Source organism: Gymnogyps californianus, chromosome 3, assembly GCF_018139145.2.
Source record: "Gymnogyps californianus isolate 813 chromosome 3, ASM1813914v2, whole genome shotgun sequence".
In the NCBI taxonomy this organism is placed as follows: Eukaryota; Metazoa; Chordata; class Aves; order Accipitriformes; family Cathartidae; genus Gymnogyps; species Gymnogyps californianus.
Window position 1 is genome coordinate 58,283,344 of NC_059473.1, and position 27,208 is coordinate 58,310,551.

A 27,208-nucleotide genomic window follows, 5' to 3' on the forward strand; every position below is an offset into this window, starting at 1 on the left:
GAAACTGGTTGGAGACTCTTGATTTTCTGCCTCTTTTCTCCCTTTCCCCCGTGGTGGTGAAGAGCATTTATGTATTTGAATTCTAGAAGCGTATTGCTTTTTGTTGTATAAAAAGCATGTAAGTAATTCAGAATATTTTGCAACAGCAATTAGCATTAGTGAGAAGTAACAGTTGTTTTAAAAGTGGATGTCTAGCTGTGAACTGGTTATAATTGCACTGTTTTAATGGAAATCCTTTCAAGCTGAGAAGACTGATACTTATGCTTAGACAAACCAATTTTTTTTCAGTTTGTCTTTTGACGGCTATGCAAAGTTTTAGTTAAAACTGGTTTTGACAGAAAAGGATAGAAAAAAGCGTCTCATGTTTGCAGGGAGAAGAAATCCTTGTCTCTTGGAAACTCAGATATGACTGAAGAATATCTACGTGTTAGCTTCAGAGCAGTAAATTATTATAAGCAACTTGGGGAGCATGACCTATATTTAAGATTGTCTGATCCTTTCCACTGTGTGATCCTGTTTACTGTTGCATTTTACTTCATTAAATGTAAACAATTCTGAATTATGTTTTCTGAGCTAGCAGTTTGCTGAAAGTTGAATGAATCTTATGAAATTAAATATATTGTTAATATCTTTATGGATATTAATCTAGTTCTATCTGTTGCATTGCTCAGGGTGTGTAGTGGGAGAAGAGAGGGGTCTTTTGGCTTTGTTTCTGTTTCAGTGACCATTTTACGGAAAAACTCCAATTCTTCCTGTCTTTAGGAAGGAAATAAAAAAAAAGTGTATGGATGGTCATTCCCATTATCAGGGCTCTATTTTTCAGCTAATGTGCTTCTAAACATGTGTGTTGTAAACAAAAATACAATGTAAGTTAAGTCAAGAATATCCTTAAAACTGGTTTGGCATTTTGTATCTGGTCTTTTTATGTATGAAAGCAGCAAATACTAGACAGTCCCTTGTCTGTTAACACCTAGGGTTGAAGGAGAAAAGAGCAGCGTTTTGTTCAAAGCCATATGTTGTGAATAATCAGAGGTTCTCACGGCAAGTAAATAGCCTTGGATGATGGAGTCCTGACTCAATGTGAAGGAAGGAGTTGTTTCCAATTACCACTTATCAGTCATAGCTATGAGGTTAGTTAGTGTACAGTTTTCACTATGTAGTAAACTTCTGGTGAATATCTGTCATGCTGGACTGCTTCTGCTAGGAGATGTATGTACCAGTAAAAAGAATAGAGTTATGACTGCATCCTGGGAGAAGATAGTTGCAAAACTCCGCTACTTGCGTACTGTGGCTGTTTTGGTGGTTAGATATTAATGAAGTTACAAAGCTGTGTTAAAATTGAGAACCCAGTTGGATTTTTGCTTAAGCATTTGTAATACTTCTGATATAGTATTTCTCTGAGTTAACGCAGTGAAGGAAGTAAGTCTATACTTTTTCCAAATCTGCTGTTTTAAGTGGCAAAATTGCTACATGCTCTTTCTCACTAGGCTGGATTTTTTTGTTTAATGGAAAATAAAAAGATTTGATTTAGCAGGCAATGGTGATGAACATAGTAAGTATTTGGTTAAGCATCTGTTATGCTTCCATAAAGGTAGTCAAGTATATTAAATATTTTGCCCTAGAAAGAAAAACTTAATGAGCTACTGTATTTGCATGTCGTCTTTCCTTTGTAACTTCACTTGCAGGTGTCTGCTGTATTTAGTGTTAGTAAAACTAGGTATGTAGTGACAATTGCAAAGAAAAACTTTTTATCTTTTAAGCATTTTGGATCTTACGTTATATTTTATTTGGCCTTTTTATTTTTTCTTAATGGGGAATGCCTTTTCTGGTGTAATATATAATTAAATTCTGATGAAAATTAAAAGTGGCATTTTCTTGTGGAAAAATAATATATTTTTGTACTGCTTAAAACTGGAGAATATATTTCTGATACCTTTTTTTTTTGGCAGTTGTACTCACTAAATGATTATAAGCCACCCATTTCTAAAGCTAAAATGACACAGATCACCAAGGCAGCAATCAAGGCTATAAAGGTAAGAAATAGGCTAACTACTTCTGACTTCCTTTCCATTCCTCATATGTGTCAAAATAACTGAATAGCTTAACTTGCTGCAGAACTTTCCCCCTCCCTTGTTCTGTGTACAATTTCCAAGTTATGATCAAATGTGATAGTGACGGGATTTTCAGTAGTGCAACAGAAGGCTTAATTTGTTGTGTGACTTTCATTTGCTGGGTGTCATATGTGAGAAAGAATTATACCAACTTGACTCTTCAATCAGATCTGAAAGACAAGGGTTTTTTTCCTCAGTTTAAAAAGGAAACACTGACATTGCCTGAGAACAGATGAATAAATATAAAACTACAATCCGATCTGGCCCCCCTGCCCCCCCAAGATATGTGTGCCTTTGGATCAATACAATTGTTTAAGTTTTATTTCATTTTTATAAATTCCTAGCATACCTTTTCATGAGTGTTGTTCATAGGTTTTATTTTTGATGTTGCTTGGATACAAATTGTTCTTAAGTTTTAGCATTAGTACACTAATTAAAGACTTTTCTTGCCACAAAGTGAAACTAATTGCCAAACAGCAACGGCGCAACAGAAAACAGCACTGAAAAATGATGAAAGAAAGAAGTCTGTCATTAGTGTTAAGCATTAAAACAAATGGAAACTCAGTGAAAGCTGGAGAGGTGAAAAAGAGCATAGGATAAAAGCTAAAAAGCCATGAACTTATGCTCTTCCTGTCTACATTCCTCTGCTGAGAATGCAGATACATTTTCAGATAAAGAAATCCATATTAGGATTTTATGTAATTTGGAGAGAGAGCAATTTGATGACAGAAGAGTGAAATTCACTGGCTTTCTTAAATACAAGAAGTCTATGTAAATTAGAGTCTATGTGTTGCAGTATAATGAAAATGCTAAAAACTTGTATTGAGACTAAACAAGTAGTAGATGATAGTAAATGGTTTTATAAACTAAACAATTAAATGATACCAAAATGTTTTATCATGTATTTAGCTTGGAAATCCTACTTCCACACTTACCATTTGAATAACAACATTTAATTGTGTAGAGCAGTTATTGAGATGATGTAGAGCCATTGTGATGATATGTGAGATTTAAAAAAAACAAACCACAACAGGCCAATTTTAAAGAAAAAGTATTCAGTGGATCTTATAAGGTCTTCCTATACTCATGTTTTTAGGTTGTTAAAGTGAACACTTGGAAAATAAATGAAATACAGAGAAGTGCTATGCTTAGTAACATTAGGCTAACATCTTCAGTTGTGTACAATGAAATAACAATATGTTTTTGGAGGAACAATTATATTATTCTCTTAGCTCTCACCAAATAAGTGCACGTTACTTAAAAAAATCCAGTGTAAAAAACCTTCAGAAGGCAAGAAAAAGTGAGATTAGATTTTTTTTTTTTTATATGCTGTTAAATGTTCTAAGGAAGACAGCATACCCAGCTGTAGGTATTGAATTGCTGGTTAATCAACCAAAGTTTCTAATTGTGGTTTTACTATCAATATTGTGTGACTTGAACAAGTTTATGCATCTTCAGTTTTTTTCCTCTGTTGAAATATTATTTTATTTTCCAGTTCTACAAGCACGTTGTACAGAGTGTTGAGAAATTCATTCAAAAGGTAAGTCAGTCATGGATATTTTGTGTTAGCACTGAGAAAAATTTCCTCATTTTGGATTAGAGTGTTGAAGACCATCAGGTTTTAGGTACACGTATGGATTAATATTTTTATCACACATTAGTTTATTTCAGTTTTTAGTCACATTCAATTTCTGCTAGTAATCGGTAGCTGATCATAACCCATGATACAGAAAGACAAATACTTTGTCCCCATTTTGTAGTTATGATATACTTTGATCTGAATGACTCTGGATACTGTCTTAAGACTACTTCTCTGTATATATTCATTTAATGTTAAAAGAGGCTGTCAGTGTAGCCCATGTGAACAGCTAACAGTAAAATAATTGACTGGTTTGGCGAGTGACAGTTGCTTTTGCTTTTCTGCCAGGTTTTCCCATAGATTCTAAAGCTGAAGGGAAGATGACCGTTCAGCTTCATCTTTTGTGTAGCATGAGATACAGCATTTCAGTCAGTGGTTCCTGCTAGTAATTTAAAACAAAAAATATTTATGTGGCTAGACTGGCATTACTTTTTGGGAAGATGCAGTATTAATTTAAAGATTCTGAATAACAAAGAATTTTATTGCATTTTGTTTTCTTGCAACAGTTAATTATTCTTGGGTATAACTCCATTTTATCTCCAGTTGGAAATGCATGGATTCCAATTTGTGAGTCTTTCCTCCTTGTCTGCATTATGCTTGATTGTTCAGTTGATCATTTTGGTACTGAATTTCTTCTCCTTTTGTAAATAGGAGTAAATTATGATCAATTGCCTTTTCATTTAGACAAACAAGCTAGAGAAGTTAGTCTGTTAATGTTGCAATGTTGGATGCAATTTTTCTTCTGTTCATTTTACGAAGCAGTCTAGATTGCTCTGTGTCAGTAACCTGTCTTCCTCATTACCTTTTATTCCTTGGTGCCCAGTGTATGCTGCAGTGCCTTTTGGCAGTGGTTGGACAGTGTAAACGGGGTTCAGCTTCAGCCTGGTGTTTTTAACTGTCTCAGAACAGTTTATGAATGAGTTATTTAAGTACTAGAACGTCAGTCCTATGTGGAAAAGGTGTCATGTGTGTTTCATGGCACTAGTAAAGACTAGTAGTATACTTTACCATCACTGCTAGTGTTTTGTCAAGTAGTTGTCTTTTGGGGCATCACCTCTGACTTCTTTCCACCTCTAAGAGAAGGGATCAATATCCTCTGATCCCTCTTTAATACTACAGGTGGACATAGGAGGATGAGAGCAGGTGTACATCTTACCCATCTCTGATCAGTAGCACTTTGCTGTTTCATTTCCCGAAATTAATCTTGAATTGCCTGAGTTCCAAATACTGCTTTTTAGTTGCAGTGGCTGTGATTGGCAATCCTGTATTCAGAAGCATGAGAGAAGATTTATCCTCTGCATGAAAGAGTGGTACTTTGTCAGGAATTGGGCTGGTATTCATGACCCTTCCACAAGCTACTAAGAATATGGGTTGTCTTTGCACATTTGTGTTCGGCGTCCAGTACTACTTAATAAGGGAGTTCTGCTCTGTTCATTGCTGGTTAGAGAAGGCAGATGTATGTTGTTATTGATAACCTTGTTAATCCAGATAACCTTGATAACCTTGATTGCTCTGGATTAGATGTTTCCCTTTGGTGGGCTTGATGTGTTTTTTTCAGTATTCCATGAACAATTTAGTGAAACATGCAAATGATTAATAACATCAAATAGTAAGTCCTTATTTTAGTAGAATCGGAGATAAGCAGATTAAAGCTGTTTTCTAGCCATTTGATATTTATCGACTTAAATATTATGTTTGGAAGATAATTGAATTATTTTTCTGGAAGTAATCACTTCAAGTTAAAGCTCAAAATTACTGAATCTTCCATTGAAATGTCCCATAGACTTGCCCAGAGTGATGTCAGTGCCATCTCAATTAGTTTACTGTTGATTCTTTCCTACTCCAATATTTTTTTTTCTTCAAAATTAATCTCATGACGTTACTAGAACTTCAGGTGAAATAATTGTCCGTGACATTCTTTGCTTTGTGACACTTAACTCATTGATCTATTGTCGTTTTGGTTGACTGTTTTATTCTCTGGCGAAACATCACTTCAGGGGTCAAATGACCGCATTCCATATATGTAAGGATATTCCACTGTGAGAGCAAGGCTTGAATAATTTCTTTGAGTAATCAAATTATCTTATTACTTAGACTCACTAGGAAAATTTGTAGTGTAAAAACTTGGCTCATCTCAGATTAGGAATACACAGGCTCACTGCCCCAGCTGTCATTCTTCTTTATTTAATTTTTTATTTTTATTTTACTGTCTCTTCCTTTTTTATCGTCTGTATTATTACATTAATGATGACCTTGTCTCGCTTTCTGTATGTGCCATGTTTTTAAATGCTCCACCTAGTGTATTTGCTGAGTTTTCTTATTAAATATCTGCATTTTTAATTAATTTCAATATTGTGAAAAGTCATATACCTGTCTGTTCTGTATGCAGAATACTCTCTATTTTTGCTAATAATTTAGCTAAAATTTGAGTAGCTACATTAAAGTGATTCTCTGAAGACAGTGTATTATATGCAATTAGATTTTAATAATGCACATTTATTCTTAAAAGGATGCCACACACATTCTTAAAAATAAAGAATGCCATACTTAAAAACACTGGACCATGTTTAGAGCCTAAATAAATGCTTTATCAAGGTTGCAAATGTTAGCAAATGAGCACTTTTCAAAACAGGAAGTTTGTATCTAGGCTATGGTAAAATTAGTAGTCTGAAGAGTTTGTTTGGCACTGTATTAGAGATGATGAATTTGGTGTGTTACATAGTATGTTTATACACTATCTGGACCAGAGAGAGAATGGGTGTACCTTCCCATGTTTTCCATAGTTAGTACCTTCCCATGTTTTCCATAGTTAGTACCTTCCCATGTTTTCCATAGTTAGTACCTTCCCATGTTTTCCATAGTACCTTGTGTGATAAGTGTACAACCAATATTCATGAAGTGAATCCATGTCATAGTGTGTTCCGGCGACGACTTCATTATATTCTTGTACCACTTTTCATTCTGTCTTAAAACTGGTTGCACTAGTGTGGTGCAATTACTTTGCAATTAAAAGGCAAAAAATTTAGCTATAATTGTTAAGTAAGTAAAATTACCTAAATAATTAGTATTGTAGTTAGCAGACATGCTTTATAAATACAATGCTGTTTGTAAATTATGTAAGTTTTCCACAGTTTTAAAGTAAGTATCACTGGTATATTCTCAACCAAACAGATGTCCACATAAATATGTTCTTGTTCTGGTGGGAGCAGGATATACCACATGCTACTTACAACAATGTAAAATAAAGTAAACAAATATTGACTTTGATGATAAAGAAGGACAAAAATATTTTTAATTATATTTACAGCTAGTCCCAATGTACTATTAAGAACTTGATCATGCTTTATGCTGTTCTCTTAAAATAGGTGTGTGCATTTAAAAAGGATATGTGGTTCATGTGCTAATTTTTAATAGCTATATTCTAAAAAGATTTTTTAGTGGTAGTAAATTGATTTTAAACCATTTACATATTTGCAGAATACATATAGATGTGATAATTTGAACATTAAAGGTTAGCTATTTTTGTGAGCTTCATTTGTGAAGATAATGTGTTAAATAGAGAACATTTTGGTAATACTTTGACCCATTTAAAAATTAGAGAGGACTGTTCATATTTACTCTGCCATTAATGGTTTTTGGTATTTTTCACATATGCACATTTTAAATTATTATTCTTTGTAGTGCAAACCAGAATACAAAGTACCTGGTCTGTATGTCATTGACTCCATTGTAAGACAGTCCCGGCATCAGTTTGGGCAAGAAAAGGATGTATTTGCTCCAAGATTCAGCAATAACATCATCAGCACTTTCCAGAACTTGTACCGTTGTCCTGGGGATGACAAGGTAAACCACTTATTATAGTTTTTTTTCTGATTAAAGCAATCTTTAGTGTGTTATCTATAAAGAATAAAGATTTTAATCTTGCTTTTTGCTTGCTAGAGTGGATCTAGTTATAGACTTACACATTTATATATTTTTCTTTTAATTTTGCTTGTCTGAGTGTAGGGGTAGGGGAAGACACATCCAATTAGATTAATTAGAATTTTGAAAAGGTTTTCAGGAAGACTGTATGGATTTGAGTTAATAGATTTTGATGGGAAAAAAATTAAGCAGGCATTTGGTAGGACAGGGAGTTTTAGTCACTCTTTTATTGTCTTCTTCCCCTCTTCAGTGAGAAAATGAACGAGCAGATTTTGTATAGTGTCAAGGAATAAATAATCTTTCTTGGTAGCAGCAACTTCAGTGCAAACTAGTGTGTTTTGGACTGAAGGAACAATAGAAAAACAGCAAAGTATCTTAAAAGTTACTTTTCCTTTGATACTGAATCAACCAACAGCTGGGTAAGGCCTAACTTGAACAGTTTGACCCAATAGTTCAGCTGTTCCCTTGGAGCATAGTAGTCAAGATAGCTACCAAATTATCTTTATAATCGGTTGGCTGGAAATAGGAGAGGGTGCAGGCAGTTTAATTTCCTTCATACTTGTCACTGATCTTACAGTTGCTAGAGTTTCTTACTACTGAATTGAAAAATTACAAAAGAACGTGAAATGCTAAGGGCTTTATCTCCACATAAACTTGTGTAATAGAGTCATTAAGTCAAGTAGTAAGTGAGGCAGGACACTGCAGGAGGAGAAAGACATGTTGTTCTTTGAATAGTCGCATGCAATCCTACAGCTGTATTTTTCAGCCAAAGGTCTGAAAACCCAAGGCATCCGTGGAAGGTGATTAAGGCAAGTTCAGTCATTGTGTGTCTCCTGTAGTTGTCTTAGGATTCCTGCCTTTTTAGAGGAGTTAGGACCTCTGCAGGAAAATATGTCGGGATCTGCGAATTTTAAGTGGTTGAAAAACTCTGCTATGGATGTCTGTCTTCCTTAAGCAGTATTAGGTTGTTTTGTATAATCATTTAGCTTACTACTCTGGGAAATATATTAACACGGAAATAGTCTGACTTGTTGAAGAAGGAGAGCTGGCACAAGGATAGGTGCAAGTACTCTGTGTCTGGCTTAAAAAAAAAAATAGTAAATTTATTGAAGGGTAAGAAATAGTGCCACTTATTCTGTGATATTTCAATGCATGGCAACTAATGTATCACATTAGAGGTGTTTGATGTGAAGAGGGGTAGTAAAACATAGTCTGTTTATGGTCTGTAAAGCTATCAGGTTCATTTCTAGGATATTTTTCACCTCAGTTAGGGAAAATGTATTTTGCAGTCTGAAGTCTTGCTGTTATGTTGCATATGGATTCAATTTTATAGGAAAGTCTTTGTGCTGTGAAAGTAGTTACCATATATCTGACCCAGCAAAAAATTGTGCTGTCAAAGATACCAAGGTTATGTACCTGTCTTCTAGCATTTTGATGTTTAATCTGATGAAAAGGCATAACAGAGAAACACAACAGGTTTTTTGTTTGTTTGTTTTTTGAAAAATCAAGCAGAAGTATAGTAGCATTTCATTTGAAGTAGCAAAAAAAACCCCACTGATTCCTTCATCTGGCTCAGCCATGGAAAATGCAAGGGGGAGATAGATACTGAGGCACAGAAATAGTTTTATATTCCTGTTCTGGATAGAAGAGGGAAGTTAGAGTCTCTCTGATGGACTTCTCAGGGACTGCCTTACAAAACAAACTTTCAAAGAAGAAAGGCTTGCATACTGTAATGCTGAACGGAAGCCTTCAGAGATTTCTTTAAAGGAACACTAAATTACATCTTCCATGCAGTGAAAATTCAGCACTTCCCTCTATTAAATTTAAGTATTCTCTTGGAAATCTGGGCAAACAGACTGGTTTTTTTCTTTGGTTTAAACAGTGTGTGGTTAAGTACTCTGTTCATGTTTTATAGAATTTAAATAATTAAACCATCTTCATGACAGCAAACACAATCCTATGAAGAACTTTCTGTTCTTTATAATACAACTAACTCTCCCTCACGCCCAAATAAGCAAAGTGTCTTTTTCCATCACATACATTACTATCGAACTTTTCAAGATAAAGCAAAATCTTGCCTCTGGGTAGAAGTGAAGCTTAGAAAAGAAAAGATTTGGGATCAGATTAAAACAGTGGAATAGAAATATATTTGCAAGCTAAACAATGAATTACATCTGATGGAATTGTACAAAGTCTTAATTTTGATTTTTTTTTTTTCCTTCCCCGTGATCCACATTTTTAATATTACTATGTATTTTCAATAGGCAGGGAATTGTGTTCTAGTTTAAATTCCTCACTTCATCAAGAGAGCTTGCAAAGTATTGAGCTACTTTCCTAATAAAAGTATTTAGCAGTCTTACTAGTATATGACCATCTTTCAGTGGACATAAGTAATTTTAGTTCATAGGTAGATGAGAATTGCATTCATCTATGTTGACTATAAAAGTTTAGGAGACTAATAATTCCTTGCTTTAATTATTAGTAATGCTTTAAAATGTTTCCTTAAAATAGTTTTCCTTCCATATCATCTTCCAAGAGTAAAGGTATAAAAGTGTCAGATACGCTTGTTTAGTTTTGTTTTGGTTTACTATATTTCCTTTTCTGTTGAGAGAAGACTGTCACTATGTGCATAGTGTCTTTACTGTTGCCTAGGCATCTTTTACATAGGTCAGCCTTAGGTTCATAGGTTAGCCATCTTTGGTGTGACCCAGTATAACTGTTCTTATGGTTCTTACTCTTTGTAAACCTAGAGGTGCTTCAATCTAGACAAATTGACATTGCTTGTTAAGAATTCCATAATTGAAAATAACAAGAAAGATAAGCATGACTCAGGTCTCTTGTTATCCTTTCTTCATTCTAGAGTAAAATTGTTAGAGTGCTAAATTTATGGCAGAAGAATAATGTGTTCAAGAGTGAAATTATTCAGCCTCTCTTGGATATGGCAGCAGGAATTCCTCCTCCAGTTGTGACCCCTGTCTTGCCCAGCACTACAGCTGCTATGAGCAACAATACACCAGGTAAACAAAAATAGGTTAAAGTCATACTTTGAATTAAAACACTTGTGTCAGCTTTATAATGTTGGCCATTAACAGGCTGAAAAATCTCACTGGTTTCCTTTAGACAAATCAAATGAATGCTAGAAAGAAATATATTATAGCCAGCGTCCAGATCAGGGAAACGGCAAAACTAAGAGGCAGCCTGTTGTGTTTACTTTCCAACTGTGTATTATAAATATATTTAGATTGAGTAACAGTGCAATAAGACCTAGTTTTGCACTCAAAAGTCAAAACAGTAGATCACTGACAGAGTTAAAAACCCAACACAGCACTTAATGCAATCTTTGTTAATTAGTGGTGCCACAATTGAGAGAAATGGTACACCAGTATCTTTCTACTATCCATAGGATTGAGCTTGCTGGATCATGTCAGACAGTGGTCCTTTACTTTTGCTGGCCGACAGGCAATGATTTCGAGGGGAAAAAAACATACTGATAATAGAAGCTGCAGCCAGTGACATACTTCCCTCTCCCTCAAATCTGAAGTCTGTGGGCCAGAAATCGTGCTGGAGAATCATGTGGGAAAAAAAATGCTCATGGAGTATGTCCCAAGTTAACAAACTTTAATGTTATTATACATGCAGACTTGATCATTTTGTGCTCTAAAGCATCTTCCTTACGTAGGTAGATGGCAGGGAACTGACTTTTCAACTTTTTTCGTATTGTGAAGATTTTTTTCATTCAAGATTGGGATGTATGGGAAATTTTACATATAGAAATTGGTTTTTGGCACATATGGACCTGCTTTTGTCACCCACCTTTTGCTGATCCCATGCTGAAAAGCAGTGAGGTGGACAAATCCACCTTATTTTTCATTGGTGTCTGTAAATATGTGAAAGTTCCAGCTCTTGGACTGGATTTACTGCATCTTCTAGCTCAATATTTTTTGTTTTCATTAGTTTGATTACTTTAAATTGTTGAAATCATAGCTTTACTCTAATGCTTTTTTGAATTCTGATGCAAATTGTCTTTCAAAACAGTAATCTAGGCATTTACATTTAGTGTTCACCAGTATATCTCTACTTCTGAGCTAAAAGTAGGAGTATTTTCAGGGTTGGAGAATTCTTCTGGATTATGGCATGAAACTAATTATCAGATTACTGATTTTAGTCTCAATGTTCCTCTTGAAAAAAAAAATTATAAAACAGGCAATCCTCATTAATCCAGCTGTTGCAGGTTGAAATTTTTAGTAGAATCCTTAAGGCTCCTCCTGGGGATAAAAGTGCAAGTCCAGTAAGTTCTGGACTAGCAGATGTTTCTAAGTAGATTGCTAACAATTATCATTTGGTATATATTGTTCCCACTAAATGGTTTGGATTACTATGTGAAACCTATTTATTTTACAATTGTCAGTGTTTTTGTTAGTAGTTCCCATAGGTCAATAGCGGAAAGAGCTGTGAACTACACTTACACAAAGTAATCCTGCTACTTGAGGAATGTTGATGTGAGTCTGTGTTACTTCTGTGTGCTCTATGTGTGTGTCAGAAAAGTAGCTTAAATTGATGTTAATGCAGTGCTTTCTCAGTATTTAATAACGGGGTTTGATGTCCTAGGAAGATGATAGTATCTTTATAATTTTATTTCTTGCAATCCAGAAATCTTTGCTGTAGAAAATAAACAGCAATGTTCATGTCTGGTTTATAACTTCTTTTTACAGCAGGTTTGGGTTTTTTCCCCTTCTCTAACACTATTTCTAAGTCTGTATGTTAAAATATTTTGGCATATTGGATTTTCTCTTTTTCAGGAACACCTGTGACTCCAGTTACTCCAGCCAACGTGGTGCAGAGTTTACCTGATCCTTGGGTATCTCAGATTGCTAATACAGATACGCTTGCTGCTGTTGCACAGATTTTACAGAGTCCTCAAGGCCAACAGGTAAATGTTTTGTAGACAGTTACACTGTACACTGTTTGATACTTTGTGTCTTTAAGGTACACTTAAGGAATACTGCTTTCATGAGTATCTCTTAGTTTTGTGTCCGGTATCCATGTTAACTATCCCATGAGGTTGTTCATCACAAGTAAGTGCCAGGTAAACTAAAACTTCCCATTACCTTTTGTAACCAACCCTGTTTGTTCCTTAAAAGTATCACAGAATGTGACTTCAGGTAAGATGGTCTGTAATATATACTTTTCTATATAGTATTGCAGATGACTAACAAAAGCAGCGTTAAGATTTCATGGATATAGGTATAAAATAGAATGCCAGTTTAGGCATATTTCTCTGCTGGATGCCCCAAGAAGCTAAACATTGTACAGAATTATGTAGTGGGAATGCACTCATTCTGGAAGTGCATTATGTGTTGATTCTTTTCTTTATCTTTCCATCAGCTAAATGTAGTTTTTATTTTGCAGCATTCAAAAATAAGGTCTTAGAAGTGACTGTGTTCCTCAGTTTCTAAATGCTCAACTCCAAAAAAAGTGGCTTGATGTGCAGCATGCATTGAACTGCTTGTCCTCTTAACCCACAGCCACATAAGTTGAGTGCACACAATCAGCTTTCTGTAAAAACGTAGATCATCGTTTTTCAGTTTATACTAGAACTCTGGCACCAGCATAAGTTTGGCATTATGATTTTTATTTGGACTGAGGAATAGGATGCTTTACCTGCTGGGCTACTAAACAAAAATCCCATGCATATGAATGAGAAGCAGTCACCAGTGAGCTGTTACGAAGCACTGATGCTGACAATAACAACAACAACAACTTTACTTAGTGAGACTGTTTTACATTGTTCAGCTAAGCAGAGTCATCTGTAATTGTTGGTAAGTCAAGCGAAGGGAGTATTTTCATCTGATTACACTGAAAGAAATTGATGGGTCATTGAAAAGCAGAGCAAAATGAGTTTGCGGGATACTTTGTGAAATGTGGAGGAAAGATAGTGGAATAGCTCTTAAACAAGGAAGGGATGTGAAGTGAGAATGGGAAATTTATGGAAAGTCAGTAAGGTAATTTTAAAGATTATTACCTAGAGAGTATTCTAAAAAAAAAGGGGGGGATGAAGCAAAAGAAAGAGATCATGAAGATAAGAAGGGAATTAGAGTTTGAAAGACAATGGATCACAAAGAAATAACATTTGGATATTTAACTTGAAATGATAAAATGAGGAAGAGAATGGATTTTGAGAGAGGGTAAAGATGGTCTCAAGCAGAAGTGTGGAGACAGACTGGGTACACAATAAATATGTACATGCAGATCTCTAGGATACTGTAGGATTGGTAGATGAACTGCAACATTTGCTTTCATCCTGTCCATCTCTTTTCTTCGTGTTCTCCAAGCCACTCCAACCCTCATGCGCAATCCCCTCCCCAAGCTCCAAAGTCATTGATTTCATCTTAAGACTGTGTTTTATGGATGAGAATGCATGCAGGTAAATTGAGAGTCTGGACATAGGAGAGGGCAGAGTAAGAAAGATGTGACCAACAAGAATGTGAAAACACCTAGCACGGTGACCACCCAGGATTTTCCCACTCTAGGGCTTCCATCTCTGCTTCTTCAGTTTGATTCCTTCCTACTCAGAGCAACGCACAATGTCAGCCAGCCATATTTGCTCATCTTTTGTGGATCGGCCAAGAAGGGAGGGAGGAGCTCTTCAGCTTTGCCTATTGCAGTAATCAGTGAAAGCTCTTGGTGAGGTGGAACAATAATTGAAGCGTTTTCAGAGGCTCTACTGTATAAGGAGTCTGTTATAACTGTTTTTAAAGAATAGGAAGAGCTGTTTCACATTACCAGAAGGTGACTCTAAAACAATCTTGAAAAAGGATCATACATTTTTGATGCATTGTGGAGACGATCAATGTAATCAGCTTATGCAGAGTTTCTAGTGAGCCCTAGTAAGAAGGGAAAGATTGAACCCTGTAAAAGTTCAGTGGTGAACCCCGTGAGGAGGTGGAATATGAACATAAAGATAATCAGGGACTTATGTCAGCATAGTTTGAACTACCTGGATTTGTTCAGCCTTTCTTCCAGAAATACCCAAAGGTAATGCTCCAGGTGTTTACCTCATGGAAGGTCAAAGGACTGCTTCCTCTAATTCCATGGTACTTCAGGAGGGCTTCTTTCCATAGGGATAGTATTTTTTCCTTTTGTGTTAAGGTAAATCTGTACAATTTTATGGGAGCATCTCTGTTCAACAGACGAATAGATCTGCACATGAAAAAGCCTTTTATTTCCTCATTGGGACAGCTCCTTTTAAAAAATTATATACAAATAGGAAGTTGGAGTAAGGAGAACAAGATACACCGGGCGATTGGATTGTACATTTGTTCTAAAAGAAACTATGGAAGATACTCTTTTTCTTTATTTTCCTCCTCTAGATTTGAAGGAAGAGACTCTCAGGGTATCCTGATATACTCTCATGAAATGTCTTAGGTCCATTCACTACACTTTTTAAAGTTCCTTCTCTGATAATACTTTAGTACTTATTCCACTATAATCCTAGAACTCTCCTGGGTTGTGGAGTGGAGCTGTTTAAACAAACCACCCCAGCCACCACACCACCCCCCAAAACTATTTTTAAATAATATTTGAAACATACAACACTATTTTTAAATAGTATTTTTTAACATCTGTCTTTTGGCATTACCCATACTTTGTTTTTACTGTAACATACTTTGTTGTTACTGTATGTCTGTTGCGTCGCCCCAGAGCTGCTGCTTCTGGTTCAACATTGCATCTAGGCAATTTTTATCCTAAGATAGTGCTATACAGAGCCCAGAGTCTGTGCTATTGCAGGAAGTCAAATTATATTTCCAGTTCCTGGTTAATTTGCTTTTTATGTTTTGTTAACATAGCAAGGGAATTGCATTCTATCAGCACAAACCTGAGTTTCAGCATGAGATTTTCCTTGTGACTAATCCAGAGACACTAGTGCAAGCTCTTCATATAGACATGTTGCATCGGCTTAAAGTGGAGCTTGCAGCAGTGCAGTTATTTTCTCTACACAAATGTTATTACAGCATACAGATTTTCCTAATATAGGTAGGCCCTTAGGAAGCTGGAGTAGGCTAACAGATTTTTTTCAGGTCAGAAGGAATCAAACTGGAGAAGCAGAAGAGGGGGAACCCTAGAAAGCAGGAAATCCTGAGTGGTGACTGGTCATCATGCAACCTGTCAGAGCAAGTTAGGAGGAAGAAGCATCTGCATGTCTTATCAGCTACAGAAAACAAATTAGCCAGTAAGTGGGGAAAAAAATTTGCCGTCAATGAAAACAAATTAAGATGAAATAATAGCCATAGGTTGGATGATACTACATTCCTGAGAGTGTTTTTTGTTTTTCCCCCTAATTGGAAGGGGAAAAGACTAATTTGTCATTTGGTTTTTGCTTTTTAAAAAAATGTTCTTGTTTAATGCTTTTGTTATTTTTTCTCTTTTAGCTTCAGCAGTTGATACAGACACTGCAGATACAGCAGCAGAAACCTCAGCCTTCACTACTTCAAGCCCTGGATGCTGGTCTTGTTGTTCAGTTACAGGCCCTCACAGCACAACTTACAGCTGCAGCTGCTGCTGCTAACACACTTAATCCACTGGAACAGAGTGTCTCTTTTAATAAGGTAGAAGTAGAATAATAGAAGTTTGAAGAAATATTTATTGTTAAAATATATGTGAGTGAAAGAGTCTTCTTTTGGATTTTATGGTTTGACTTCAGAGATTTTAAAAATACATTAATATACTATAAAGTGCTCTATCTTGAAAATTTAAAAAAAAAAATGTCCAGAGAGAGTAGTATAAATGAAAAAATTAGTTTTATATGAGTTTAGGGCTAAATGGCATTTCATAGAATATCTCATGTTGGAAGGGACCCATAAGGGTCATTGAGTATGAAGATGGCTTTGATTTAGCAAAGTTAAGCCATTGTTATATGTTTTTCTTCACCCTTTGTAACACAGCAGTGAGAATTGAGCATGTCTTGTATTTCCTCTTCCTGTGTTTATGATCTGAGGAAGGAAATGATTTCTTACAAGGTAATGAAAGGGAAACATGTAGAAATTTATATATGCTGTTTTCCCAGAAGAGTAAAACGTGATTGAACTTGTAATTTTCTTACATTATAAATGCCAAGAAAACCTCTAATCTTAGCCACAAACTGATAGTAAGTGAAGAAATAAGTTTATGACTGTAGTTAAAACTAGTCATGTGACACTTCTTAAAGGACGTCAAAATGTAAAAACCAAACAAACCCTGTAGGTAAAGAAACTTAGTGTGTGTTGCAACATATGTCCCTATCTTTAAAAAAAAAAAAAAAAAAATACAGAATGCGGGAATTTAAGAAGACTAATATAGTTGAATGCCAGGTAGCAATAACCATTCTGGCAATTACAGTAGTAGCGTAATATCAGTAGAATAAAAAAGGAAGAACTTCTACTCAGAGATTAATAAATTAATAAATAAATCTTGTTCCATTATTTTTGGAAGAAACGGCTTGTGAGTAGATAATCTCTGTAGTATTGTCCTGGAGTGAATAAATAGTAAGAATAAGGAAGTCAGAGAAGCAAAAAAAGTTTTTTTTCCTAGCCCAGATAATCTCTTTTTCACACAATTAGCTGCTCAGAACTTGACAAGTACTGAGTTTAAAGTTTGAGGACAATTTATCTTATATTTCTAGAATTTGCTCAGCTAAACTCAAATCTCTGAAATAATAGAGAGTTGTCATTACTAATGAAGTAATGCAGCTGTAAAATAAGTCAGGAAAAAAATGACCTGTACTCATGCTGTATCACAGCTGTAACCATCAACTCGACTAGGGTATAATCACAGGGAATGAATGCATCGGTTACTAGGGACTGCCTTAATATTTAGATACAAAAAGTAATTAAGAAGACGACGTTGTGTTGTGGTTTTATTCCACAGACTTCAATTCCAGCATTTATGGATAGGTGTACTCATAGGTGTGGCTGTCTTGAATGTCAGACAACTTAACTGGAGCAAATTGAAAGAACTGGCATTCTGATGAGACATTTGTATACCTTGAGTGAGTTCAGCCTGATGCTCTTTAGTTAGTTTATGCCAGTAATAGTATGCAGGAGTCTTGTTGTCATGAAAGTTGTCAGCAGAGTGAATGTACATGATTGTAACTTCTGGGACTTTGAAGGTAAATGTTGTGGAAGGAATTCTTGTGGCAGTGTGATAATTTACAAGCTTTCAGTAGGTTGTATTGATTTGTTCTTGTAAGCTGTGGAAGAGTTGCGTTTATAGTATGTGATCTGTACCTCAGTTTGCACTATACAAGTATTGTTAGATTATAATACGTCTCAAATTCCTTGTTCAGTGTTCTATAGCATCTCTATGAATGAACTAAAACTGTATGTCTTGTTAGTCCATTGAGACTTTTACTCAAAGGTTATTTAGGCTGCTTTGCAGAAATAGCATGTCGTTTTAGAATTTCCTTTTTTTTTTTTTTTTAATGTAACGTTGGCACTACCATACCTATTTTCTCCTTTTTCCGAAGCTTAAGGATTTCTGAATCTAGGTATTATAGAAGAGTACATATTAATATATATGTATTAATGGGCAATCTTATTTTTGCAGTGATAAGTTTTGGGGATAATAATTTTCCTTGCTTTTTTTAATGGTTTCTCAGCACCAATATCACTGCAAGCCGAATCCTACTTCTCAGTAGCTGAAGACCATGAGTCATAATGATGTAGTTCTATTTATCAGACTCTTTACTTCCATTTTATTATATAATTAATTGTATAATTTTTTTACTAGACATGGCAGCCTTAATAAACAAAGTGTTAAAAATGCAATATTTACTTTTATGGGAATCATCTACATCAGTGTTTTAGTTTGAGTCAGGAGCATGCTTTTGAGGTGAAACTTTTGATTGTTTATGTGTACCACACATCGTTTCACACTGCAGAGCAATCTTGAGTGCATAGATTCGTTGGGATTAAGCTAAAGCAAAAGATATGCTGCAACTGCTAATGAGCACTCAGTCGACAGGCAGACTGGAGCTGCTTCACAGTAGCTGGTAACAAAGTCCAAATAGCATGCCCAAATAAAATAAAATAAAAATTATAAGCCAGATTTTTTTAAGAGGAAAATTTTTGGGTATGCTTTGCTTCCTGACAGCAAATCTAGATCTTTGTTAGTCATCTTCCAGGATGCTCTGAAGTTCTAGAGTTTTTGTATGCATTTTAGAGAGCTTGCAATAGTTTTATATTTAACACAAAATGCCTCAATTGCAGGTGACTATACTGTTGGAGATACAAGTATCAAAAGCCAAAGTGTCAGAACAGTACAATGAGCAGCAACACTAGATTAACAGCCTTTGTTTGAGTAGCAGACATACAGTTGCTTAATCTCTGGGGTTCTAGTCTTTATAAGAAAATAAGTTGTTAACAAGTATACTTATAACAACAGAGCATGAGCCCGCAGAATGCCCTGGCAGCAAAGAGGGCCAACAACGTCCTGGGCTGTGTGAACAGGAGTATAGCCAGGTGATTGATGGAAGTGATCGTCCCATCTAGACATCCCATCTATTCTAGACTGCATCTAGAGTATCGCATCCAGTTTTGCCGCCACCACCCCCGTACAGCAAAGACGTTGACAAACTGGAGTGAGTTTAGTGGAGGACCACCAAAATGCTCAGGGCTGAAGCACTCGCCCTCTGAGGGACTGGAGCTGGTTCAGCCTGGGGCAGAGGCAGCTTTGGGGGAGACCTAACAGCAGCCCCCGCGGCACCTACGGGAAGGTCAGCAAGAAGATGAAGCCAGGGTCTTCACAGCATGGTATAACGGCAGTGTTATAGACAATAGACAGAAATTGAAACGGAAGGGTTCGGAGTGGGTATAAGGAAAACCTTTTTTCCCATGAGGACAGTCAAGCACTGGAATAGGTTGCTTGGAAAGATGGTGCAGTCTCAGTTGTTGGAAACCAAGATGTTTCCAAGACTCAACTGGATAAAGCCTAGAGTAACCTGATCTGAGCTCACAGCTAAGCTTGCTGTGAGCAGAAAGTTGGACTGAGACATATTGAGGTTCCTTTCAACCTGGACTGTCCTGTGATCCTAAGATTTATGAAGAATGGGGCAGAAGAGATACTGTCATCTGGTGGAAACTGATGAAGTATTCTTACCTGAGGTACAACGACCAATCCTGAACATCTTAAAAAAGCTGCAGCAGCAAAATTAGAGAATCTAGCAATTCCTGAAAGCAATAATTAGAAATATTGAGTGGTTTCTGTAGAAGATACTGAAAAGACTTGTGATGTAGTTTAGAGAATGGAGGATGGGGCCATGATGTGGATATAGAAATACTTACATGGTTGAAGGAAGTGTCCAAAAGGCAAGTGTTCTGAGTTGGCAGACATAAAAAAAAGACAGCTTTTATGATAAATAAACAGTAAGCATTGTGATCCAAAGAAAACTGTGAAGTTTAGTTCTCATTCCATGATATAATGATGGTGAATTGGATAACAAATATAAATAGTACAGGAAAATATTTCTGATGAATATATAAGTATCCATCTTTTTTTAAAAAAACCCTATTTTTAATAAATTTGGCAGTTGTTCTAATCGTTTGTTTTCAAGCTCTTCAGTCTCCATAGTATCTTGTGGTAATAAGTTGAGCAAATCAATATGTGTTACGTGAAAAATTCCTTTCTTTTGTCAACATCAAATGTGCATGTTCTGTAACTTTGCTACACAACTGTATCCTTGTGTTATGGTAAAGAAAGGTTTTTGATCAACATTTCCTATACATTTATGTTCTATTCCTTTTATTTTAATTTCTGAAGAGAATATCCTGATCCTTAAGAAGAATTTTGTTTCTTTTGGAATAAAAAGATTTAACATGTCTTTAATCATTCCCATTGCTTTTTCTGAACATATTCTCTTCTTAGGTAATTAAAGTAACAGGTGTAGCATTCATGGAAAGTTCTGTACTTTTATATGCATGTGTGCGGTGGGTTAACCTAGGTATCCTAATATTTAATTTGTTTTAATTTCTATTGCTTTATTGTAGAGAGTGTTCTGTTACAATTTATTTGAAAATCAAGATATTTCAGTTCAGATTTTTCCTTTAATATCTACTATGTTATTTAAAACAAATTTAAAGAAAAATCATGCTGCACATTTGCCTGTCTAGGCTGGAAGGTCTTTGGTTTTCTCTTCCAGAGGAGACTGGTTGTTTTTCTAAAATGCATATTTTTTTCAGAGCAGCAGCATTTTGCAAATGCTTTACTTGGAAATGTTCTAACAGTATGGAAAAAAAAAAAAAAAGGCGGCCACCTTGCTTTAAATGAATTAGATATATATGGTGAAAGTTATTCTAGATTTTAGCATCCCGTCTTACATAAGCTTCATGGTCTATGTTTCTGCTGTTTTCTCAGAGATATACTCAGTCCTGCTTTCATATATATTAGATTATTTCATTGGGAAAATAGTTCTAAAAATTCTTGATTGATCAGTCTCTTGGGTAGCTTATGCTTTGTTCTTGTTGCTGGACTCCAGCAATTGAGAGTAAATAGAGCATCCTGAGAAAGACAATGGGCTACTGAATCATCATGGCTTGTTACTGGAGACGTTTTTGCCTTGATATTTTGAAATGACTGCCCTATGTTCTCATCCTCTTGTTTTTTTTTTTCTTCTGAGAGCAGGGTTTGAGAAGAAGTTATGGAGGTTTGTAGTACAGTATTAACTCTGCTTTTCAGAAAACTGCCAAGGTGTAAAGATGCATGGACATGGGTTTGCAAGCACTGCTCTATCAATGCATAGTTACTGAAAAAAGACAATCTCAGTGACAAATAACGTTTGTTGTGTTTTTTCATGCTTGGTCTTTAGTTTTGTCTTCAAGAAAGTAAAATGCTACTGAAATGCTTCTGGGCTGTTTAAAAATTAATAAACTTTTTTTGTTCAGCAGAACTACAGCGTAGACATCTTTACAGATAAAACACGAAGTTTATCCCAGTTTTTCTTTTTCCCTGTCAGATACCTTTCTTTTTATCCCTCTGGAGGCTTATTCCTCTTACATGATAACTGCTTGCTTTGATTTTTTGCAGACTATATGAGAAGTTGTTTTCAAGGAGCAGTATATTTGAAGGAATTCAGGTTGTCTAAATGACACGTGTGTGTGAAAATACAGTAATTCTTTGCAAAGTAATCAAGCTGTAGGTCTTCTCTTGATATGAGCAGAGCAGTTTGCTGATTGCCAAAGGATTGAATAGTTGGCCTCTTTGTAGTAATTTTTTCTAATTAAAGGTACCATTATATAAAATTAATCTTTATTTAAGCCTTCCTCCAAACTAGCTGTTATTTACTGTGAAAAGAACATGTGGTTGTACTTGTAACAGCAGTCAGAGCTCAAGAAAGCCATGGACAAAATTTGGTATTTGATGCATTCAAGAGTTTGGTAGCAATAGCAGTATGACATTTAATTTTCTATTCAGGTTATTTGCCAAACTTTTTTTTTTTTTAAGTTGAGAAATAAGAGCATTTTTATTTTGAAAAGTAAATATACGTAAAAGGACATGTAAGGAGTACTCAGTAATGCTTATTTTGCTTTCTCCTAGAAGCTGATGGACAGGTTTGACTTTGGGGAAGAATCTGAACAAAACGAAGAGCCTAAAAAGGAAACTCCCGCTTCCCAACTGTAAGATCAAGCTATGTTTCTTATGGAAAATGCTAAAATTTGCCTGACACTAGTTGAACATTAGGATTAAATAGTAAGGAAAATGTTGTTTCTTTCAGAGCATAAGTATACTAAAACAGTAGGAAGAGAAAAGACAGTTACTAAATTAATGAAACATTTTAAAAATATTTAGTATAAGTCTGTGTGCCAGAAATTTTGTTGACTCCATCTTAAAGTTAGCACGTTCTTTGCTTTGTTAGTTATATTCATAGCATTAATGTGATGATGATGATAACAGAAGGTAGAACTAGCTACGTTGTCTTCATTATTTTGCATTTTTAGTTAAACGTGAAACTCAATTGTGAAGACCTGTTTACCAACTGTTTAAACCAAGAGAAAAACTGTTGTGGTTTTTTTTATTTAAATTATTTCACTTCAGGCCTTTAGTACCAGAATCTGTGAACAACTCACTTTTTCACCAACTAGCTGAACAGCTACAGCAACAAAATTTAGAACATCTCAGACAACAGCTTCTGGAGCAACAGCAGCCTCAAAAGGTAAGAACTCCATCTTGTGGCTGTCGTAATAATTATGTTCTCCACTGATAACAAATTCATACTCCAGGACAAAAAAATTGTCTTGTTACTGACACTTCTCTTACAATGAAAGTCTTTGTCACTAGCTGATCATCTAACAGAAGCTCGCAGAGTAAGTGGAATAAGCAGAAGAAAGTGCTTAAAGCAGGAAAAAAAAAAATAACAACCAAATGTGTGAGGTGTACATTTTGTTTCTCTTAGGAAAGCGTACCCTTTAGCTGAGGTACAGACTGACTGTGCTTTGGTTGTTCAGCTCTCTATATGGGGGAAAAAAGATTTTTCCCTGCTGTCCAAAAGGAGGAGGTGAGCACTGAAGTGATTAAGCTCCTGTCTGTGAAGGGAGAGCAGCGTGCAAGCTGCTGCTGCAGAACCATCAAGAGGACAGAATAGAGATTGCAGATAACTTTAATTTGCTCTACCAAGTTTTAAGTCTTGGCTAATAAATGTCTCATTCTGTTGAAGAATCTGAGCTAAAGAAGAGAGTCACGTATTTCCTGAGAAATTATTAATTAAGAACTGATGCTCGAGACGACCCAAGATTCCTTCCTGACTATGTGAATTGGGTCCTCTCTACTCTACATTGAAGTAAATTGGCTTATTTCTTCTGAAGTTAGTCCTTGGTATTTAGCTGCTCTTTTCCCCTCCTGATACCAATTCCTGATCCCATTAGGAAAAAAAAAAAGCAACAGAAGTTTATTCTGTCATGATACTGACCAGACATAAAGTGGACTTTCTGTGAAGTATTTGGATCTAGTTTCACAGTAAAATAGAAATCTTAGATTGAAAGAAAATCTAAGGGACCACAAACTTAAACATCTGTTGGGGATTTTAGTTTAACCTGTGCAAAGGTGCAGTCGTTCAGGTTTCAGTCAAGAACATCGTCAGAGTTTTGAATTTGTGACTTTGAGTTTTTAATTGTTTAGAAAAATAGTAATTTAATTTTTACTAGATGATATTTTCTTATTCTACTGCTTTATTGTACTATTTTAATTTCTCATTTAAGTGCAGTAACTGAGAAAGTTTGTACAACATAGCTACAGACTAAATAGTTTTTGATATTGGTGGATATCTAGCAATTTTTGGCAACTAAAAAATGTTGTAAAGGAATATAACTGAAGAGTGCATTTGTTTTAGGAGCCTTTGATGTGACGTATCTAAAGTAACTACCTAATTTGAGAATAAAAATGCTGAATGCCTACCTTATGGTAAAATAAGCAGAATTAGAGTTTAAATTAATTTCATCTATGAAATTAAGTTACAGTACATTTATGGGTAGAATGTTCATATGACTCACCCCTTATTATTTAATCGTGTATTCCAAGTCCAGAAGTTGTTTCCCTTCAGGTCTGCTCAGCTTCTTGTCTAGTCAGTACAGAGAGGAAGTTTTATTTTCACCCTGATAGCAGCTAAAAAATACAAACTTCTGCTGGAACTACTGTGTAATGACTGCAGCATGTTATGAGAAAGATTTTGTTTAATTCCATGTTTAAGCATCAGTGAGAAAGATTAAGGGAAGAGAAGGAAAGGTAAAACACAAAACAAAATTATTAAGCATCTGATTAGGAGCAGAGGGAGAGGAGGGAAAGGATAGAAGACCGAGGAGCAACAAGAAATATAGGAATTGATATCAAGAAACAGATTTTTGAAGAATAATTAAATAAAAGGAAGATGACACAAAACAGATAATGTTAGAAGGAAAATGCATTAACGGAGTTATAGTAGAATTTTTTATTTTTCTGCAAACTGTCATTATAAGCTGTTTAAAAATACGAAGATAAAACGAAACATGTCATTCTGCTTTCTACCATTCTCCTGGAAGACAGAATATCTACCATTTTTTTAATTAAAATGAAAATGTAATGAGAATCACTGAAATGTTTACTTACAATATTGGATTATAAGTTTAAAATTACTTTTCAGAATTGTCCTGATAGCATTTTTGAGTATTTTAATTGCATTTCCTGTATTTCTTGAATTTCTTTCATATCTTACAGATATTTATTCCAAATCTGTACTTTCAGTCCAATGTACAGGCCATTATAGTTTCTTCTCTAGCAAGTTAACAATACATTTAGTATTTTACATTTTTTGATTTTGATGTTTTTTCAGAACTGCTTGTTTTGCTAGGTTTCAACATGCTGACATAAATGACACAACACCCTCCCTTATCTTGTAGTAATTACTTGTCTTAAATCACGCACTGTACGAAAGTTTGGAGTTAAATGTAAATTTTTTAACTAGTTCAATTGGTATTGCAAATATTTCCATTATATTAATAATAAAATATAATTTATTAATGCCTGTGCATGGGTGACCAGTGGGTATCTTCCAGTGTCACTGTACATATGGCTGCCATCACTGTTGTTTTTCCTGTGAGTTTTTGTTTTCAAGCCAGCCAAATTAAGCAAGTGTACTTTGGTTTTTTGATTCAGCAAACAGATAGTAATTTTTTTATAGTCAGGAATATTAATTATTTCAAAGTTTTGTATTTAAGGATGATACTAAAAAAGGAATGGAATGGAGTGACATCTAGTGCAGCTTTCACATTAATGGGAAGTGGGAAAATAAGATAAACTTGATAAATAGTTTTTCAGAGATATTTGAACAATTGTTTCATATAGTATTACATTTTGACCCAGTAAGCATTTTGAATTATGAAGCTTTTTATGATATATTATTATTTGTTATTTAGGCAAGCCCTGAGGAGAATCAAGAAGGAAATTTTGGTTCAGAGCACTCTGCCTCACCATCGCAAGGGAGTAGTCAGCAGCAGTTTTTAGAAGTGGAAACAAATGTAGATGATTCAATGGATATTCAACAACAGGTAAAACCTATTTCAAATTTGATTACAGAAGTTGAAAGAAAAACACATAGTAAGATGATTTCAAAAGGAGTAATATGGATGTATGCTTTAATATAGTAGTATATATTGTGAGTATATTAAATGTTATTGAACATCTGTTATGTCTGACCTCAGGACATGGATATAGATGAAGGACAGGATGTTGCTGAAGAAGAGATTTTTGAACAAGAAGAAAAGAAATCAGCTGTTCGTTCAAGATCAAGAACTCGTTCAAGATCTCGTTCAAGGTTTCATAATTAACTTGTATTAAATACATTAAGGTTTTTCTGAAACAAAGTTGCAATATGTGATAATCATTCTCAATTCTGTATTTTCCAAAATTGTCATGAGCAGTTTTTGGCAAAGAAAAAGAAGTGTTCATTTAATATTTGTGTGTTAGATGCAGACTTTCTGTATGAGAGTTCATTTTGCATACCTATGGTCTACTTAAAATTTTTTAAGACCTGTTCAGGTAACAAAAATAATTAACACTAGCAGCTGGTCAGGTTTGCTATGCCAGAAAAATAGATACTGTTATGGAACTCTTTGAATGTGTTTTGGTTTGTTTTAAGCTCAAGGTGTATGTTCTATTCCTCACACTAATGGCATTAAGTTTATTTCTTGAAGCTGTTTGAGTGAATATAACAGAAATGTCTGTGTCATGCTTAAAGTTTGTAGTTAAAAGATGACTAAATTAGATTTTTTAAAAAATTTTTTTTTGTTAACTCAGCATACTGAAATTAAGTATTTTGTAGGTCACCAAGAAAACGAAGGTCTAGATCACGGTCTGGTTCTCGTAAGCGTAAACACAGAAAACGTTCACGCTCAAGATCAAGAGAAAGGAAGAGAAAGTCGTCTCGGTCATATTCCAGCGAAAGAAGGGCCAGGGAAAGGGAAAAAGAACGTCAGAAAAAGGGATTGCCTCCTATACGGTCAAAAACACTAAGTGGTAAGTGGCAGCTGCTTACTGTTTTAATAATGTAGTATTAAAGGGGAAAAAGGCTTTGTTTTTCAATGAAAGAACAAGATTTAGCTTGAGTACTGTTACAAAATACAGTAACCATAGTCTTTTTTTATAAGTTTCATTTCTTATGTTTCTTACAACTTAGGTACATCATTTCATCTTAGAGGAAAGCAAGTATCATACTGTTCTACTGATGATTTTACTCATACTGTTGCACCAATGATTTTACTTCTGAACAGAGAGTAGCAAGGGCTGTCCCTAAGTTACAATCTGCTTTCTCTTCAGTGCTGTCTTCTGTGGGGCATTTGAGGATGATCAGCGCTTGATCTGAAAATTGGTACACTGATAAGACATTTCAGTACGTGGTACACACTTTGGACACTTTGCTGAATATCTTAAATAGAGGCCAGTTTTGTTAAACTTTGAGTGCTTTTTAAATAGCTTTTCACAGGAACATAGAGCCAAAGCAGGTGGAAATGTGAAACAAGTAATTTGCTATCATAAGACAGAC

At 35.1% G+C, this 27,208-nt stretch overlaps 1 protein-coding gene across 1 annotated transcript in view; it reads left to right on the forward strand.

Annotated features, from left to right (window-relative positions):
- Positions 1-27,208, forward strand: part of SCAF8 (SR-related CTD associated factor 8) — a 62,205-nt gene that overhangs the window by 21,447 nt on the left and 13,550 nt on the right. Inside the window, 11 exon segments of the mRNA XM_050892954.1 lie at positions 1,950-2,033; positions 3,607-3,651; positions 7,432-7,593; positions 10,532-10,688; positions 12,471-12,601; positions 16,101-16,277; positions 22,237-22,316; positions 22,735-22,852; positions 25,584-25,715; positions 25,869-25,981; positions 26,489-26,682. Of these exon segments, the coding sequence (XP_050748911.1) occupies positions 1,950-2,033; positions 3,607-3,651; positions 7,432-7,593; positions 10,532-10,688; positions 12,471-12,601; positions 16,101-16,277; positions 22,237-22,316; positions 22,735-22,852; positions 25,584-25,715; positions 25,869-25,981; positions 26,489-26,682 (1,393 nt within the window).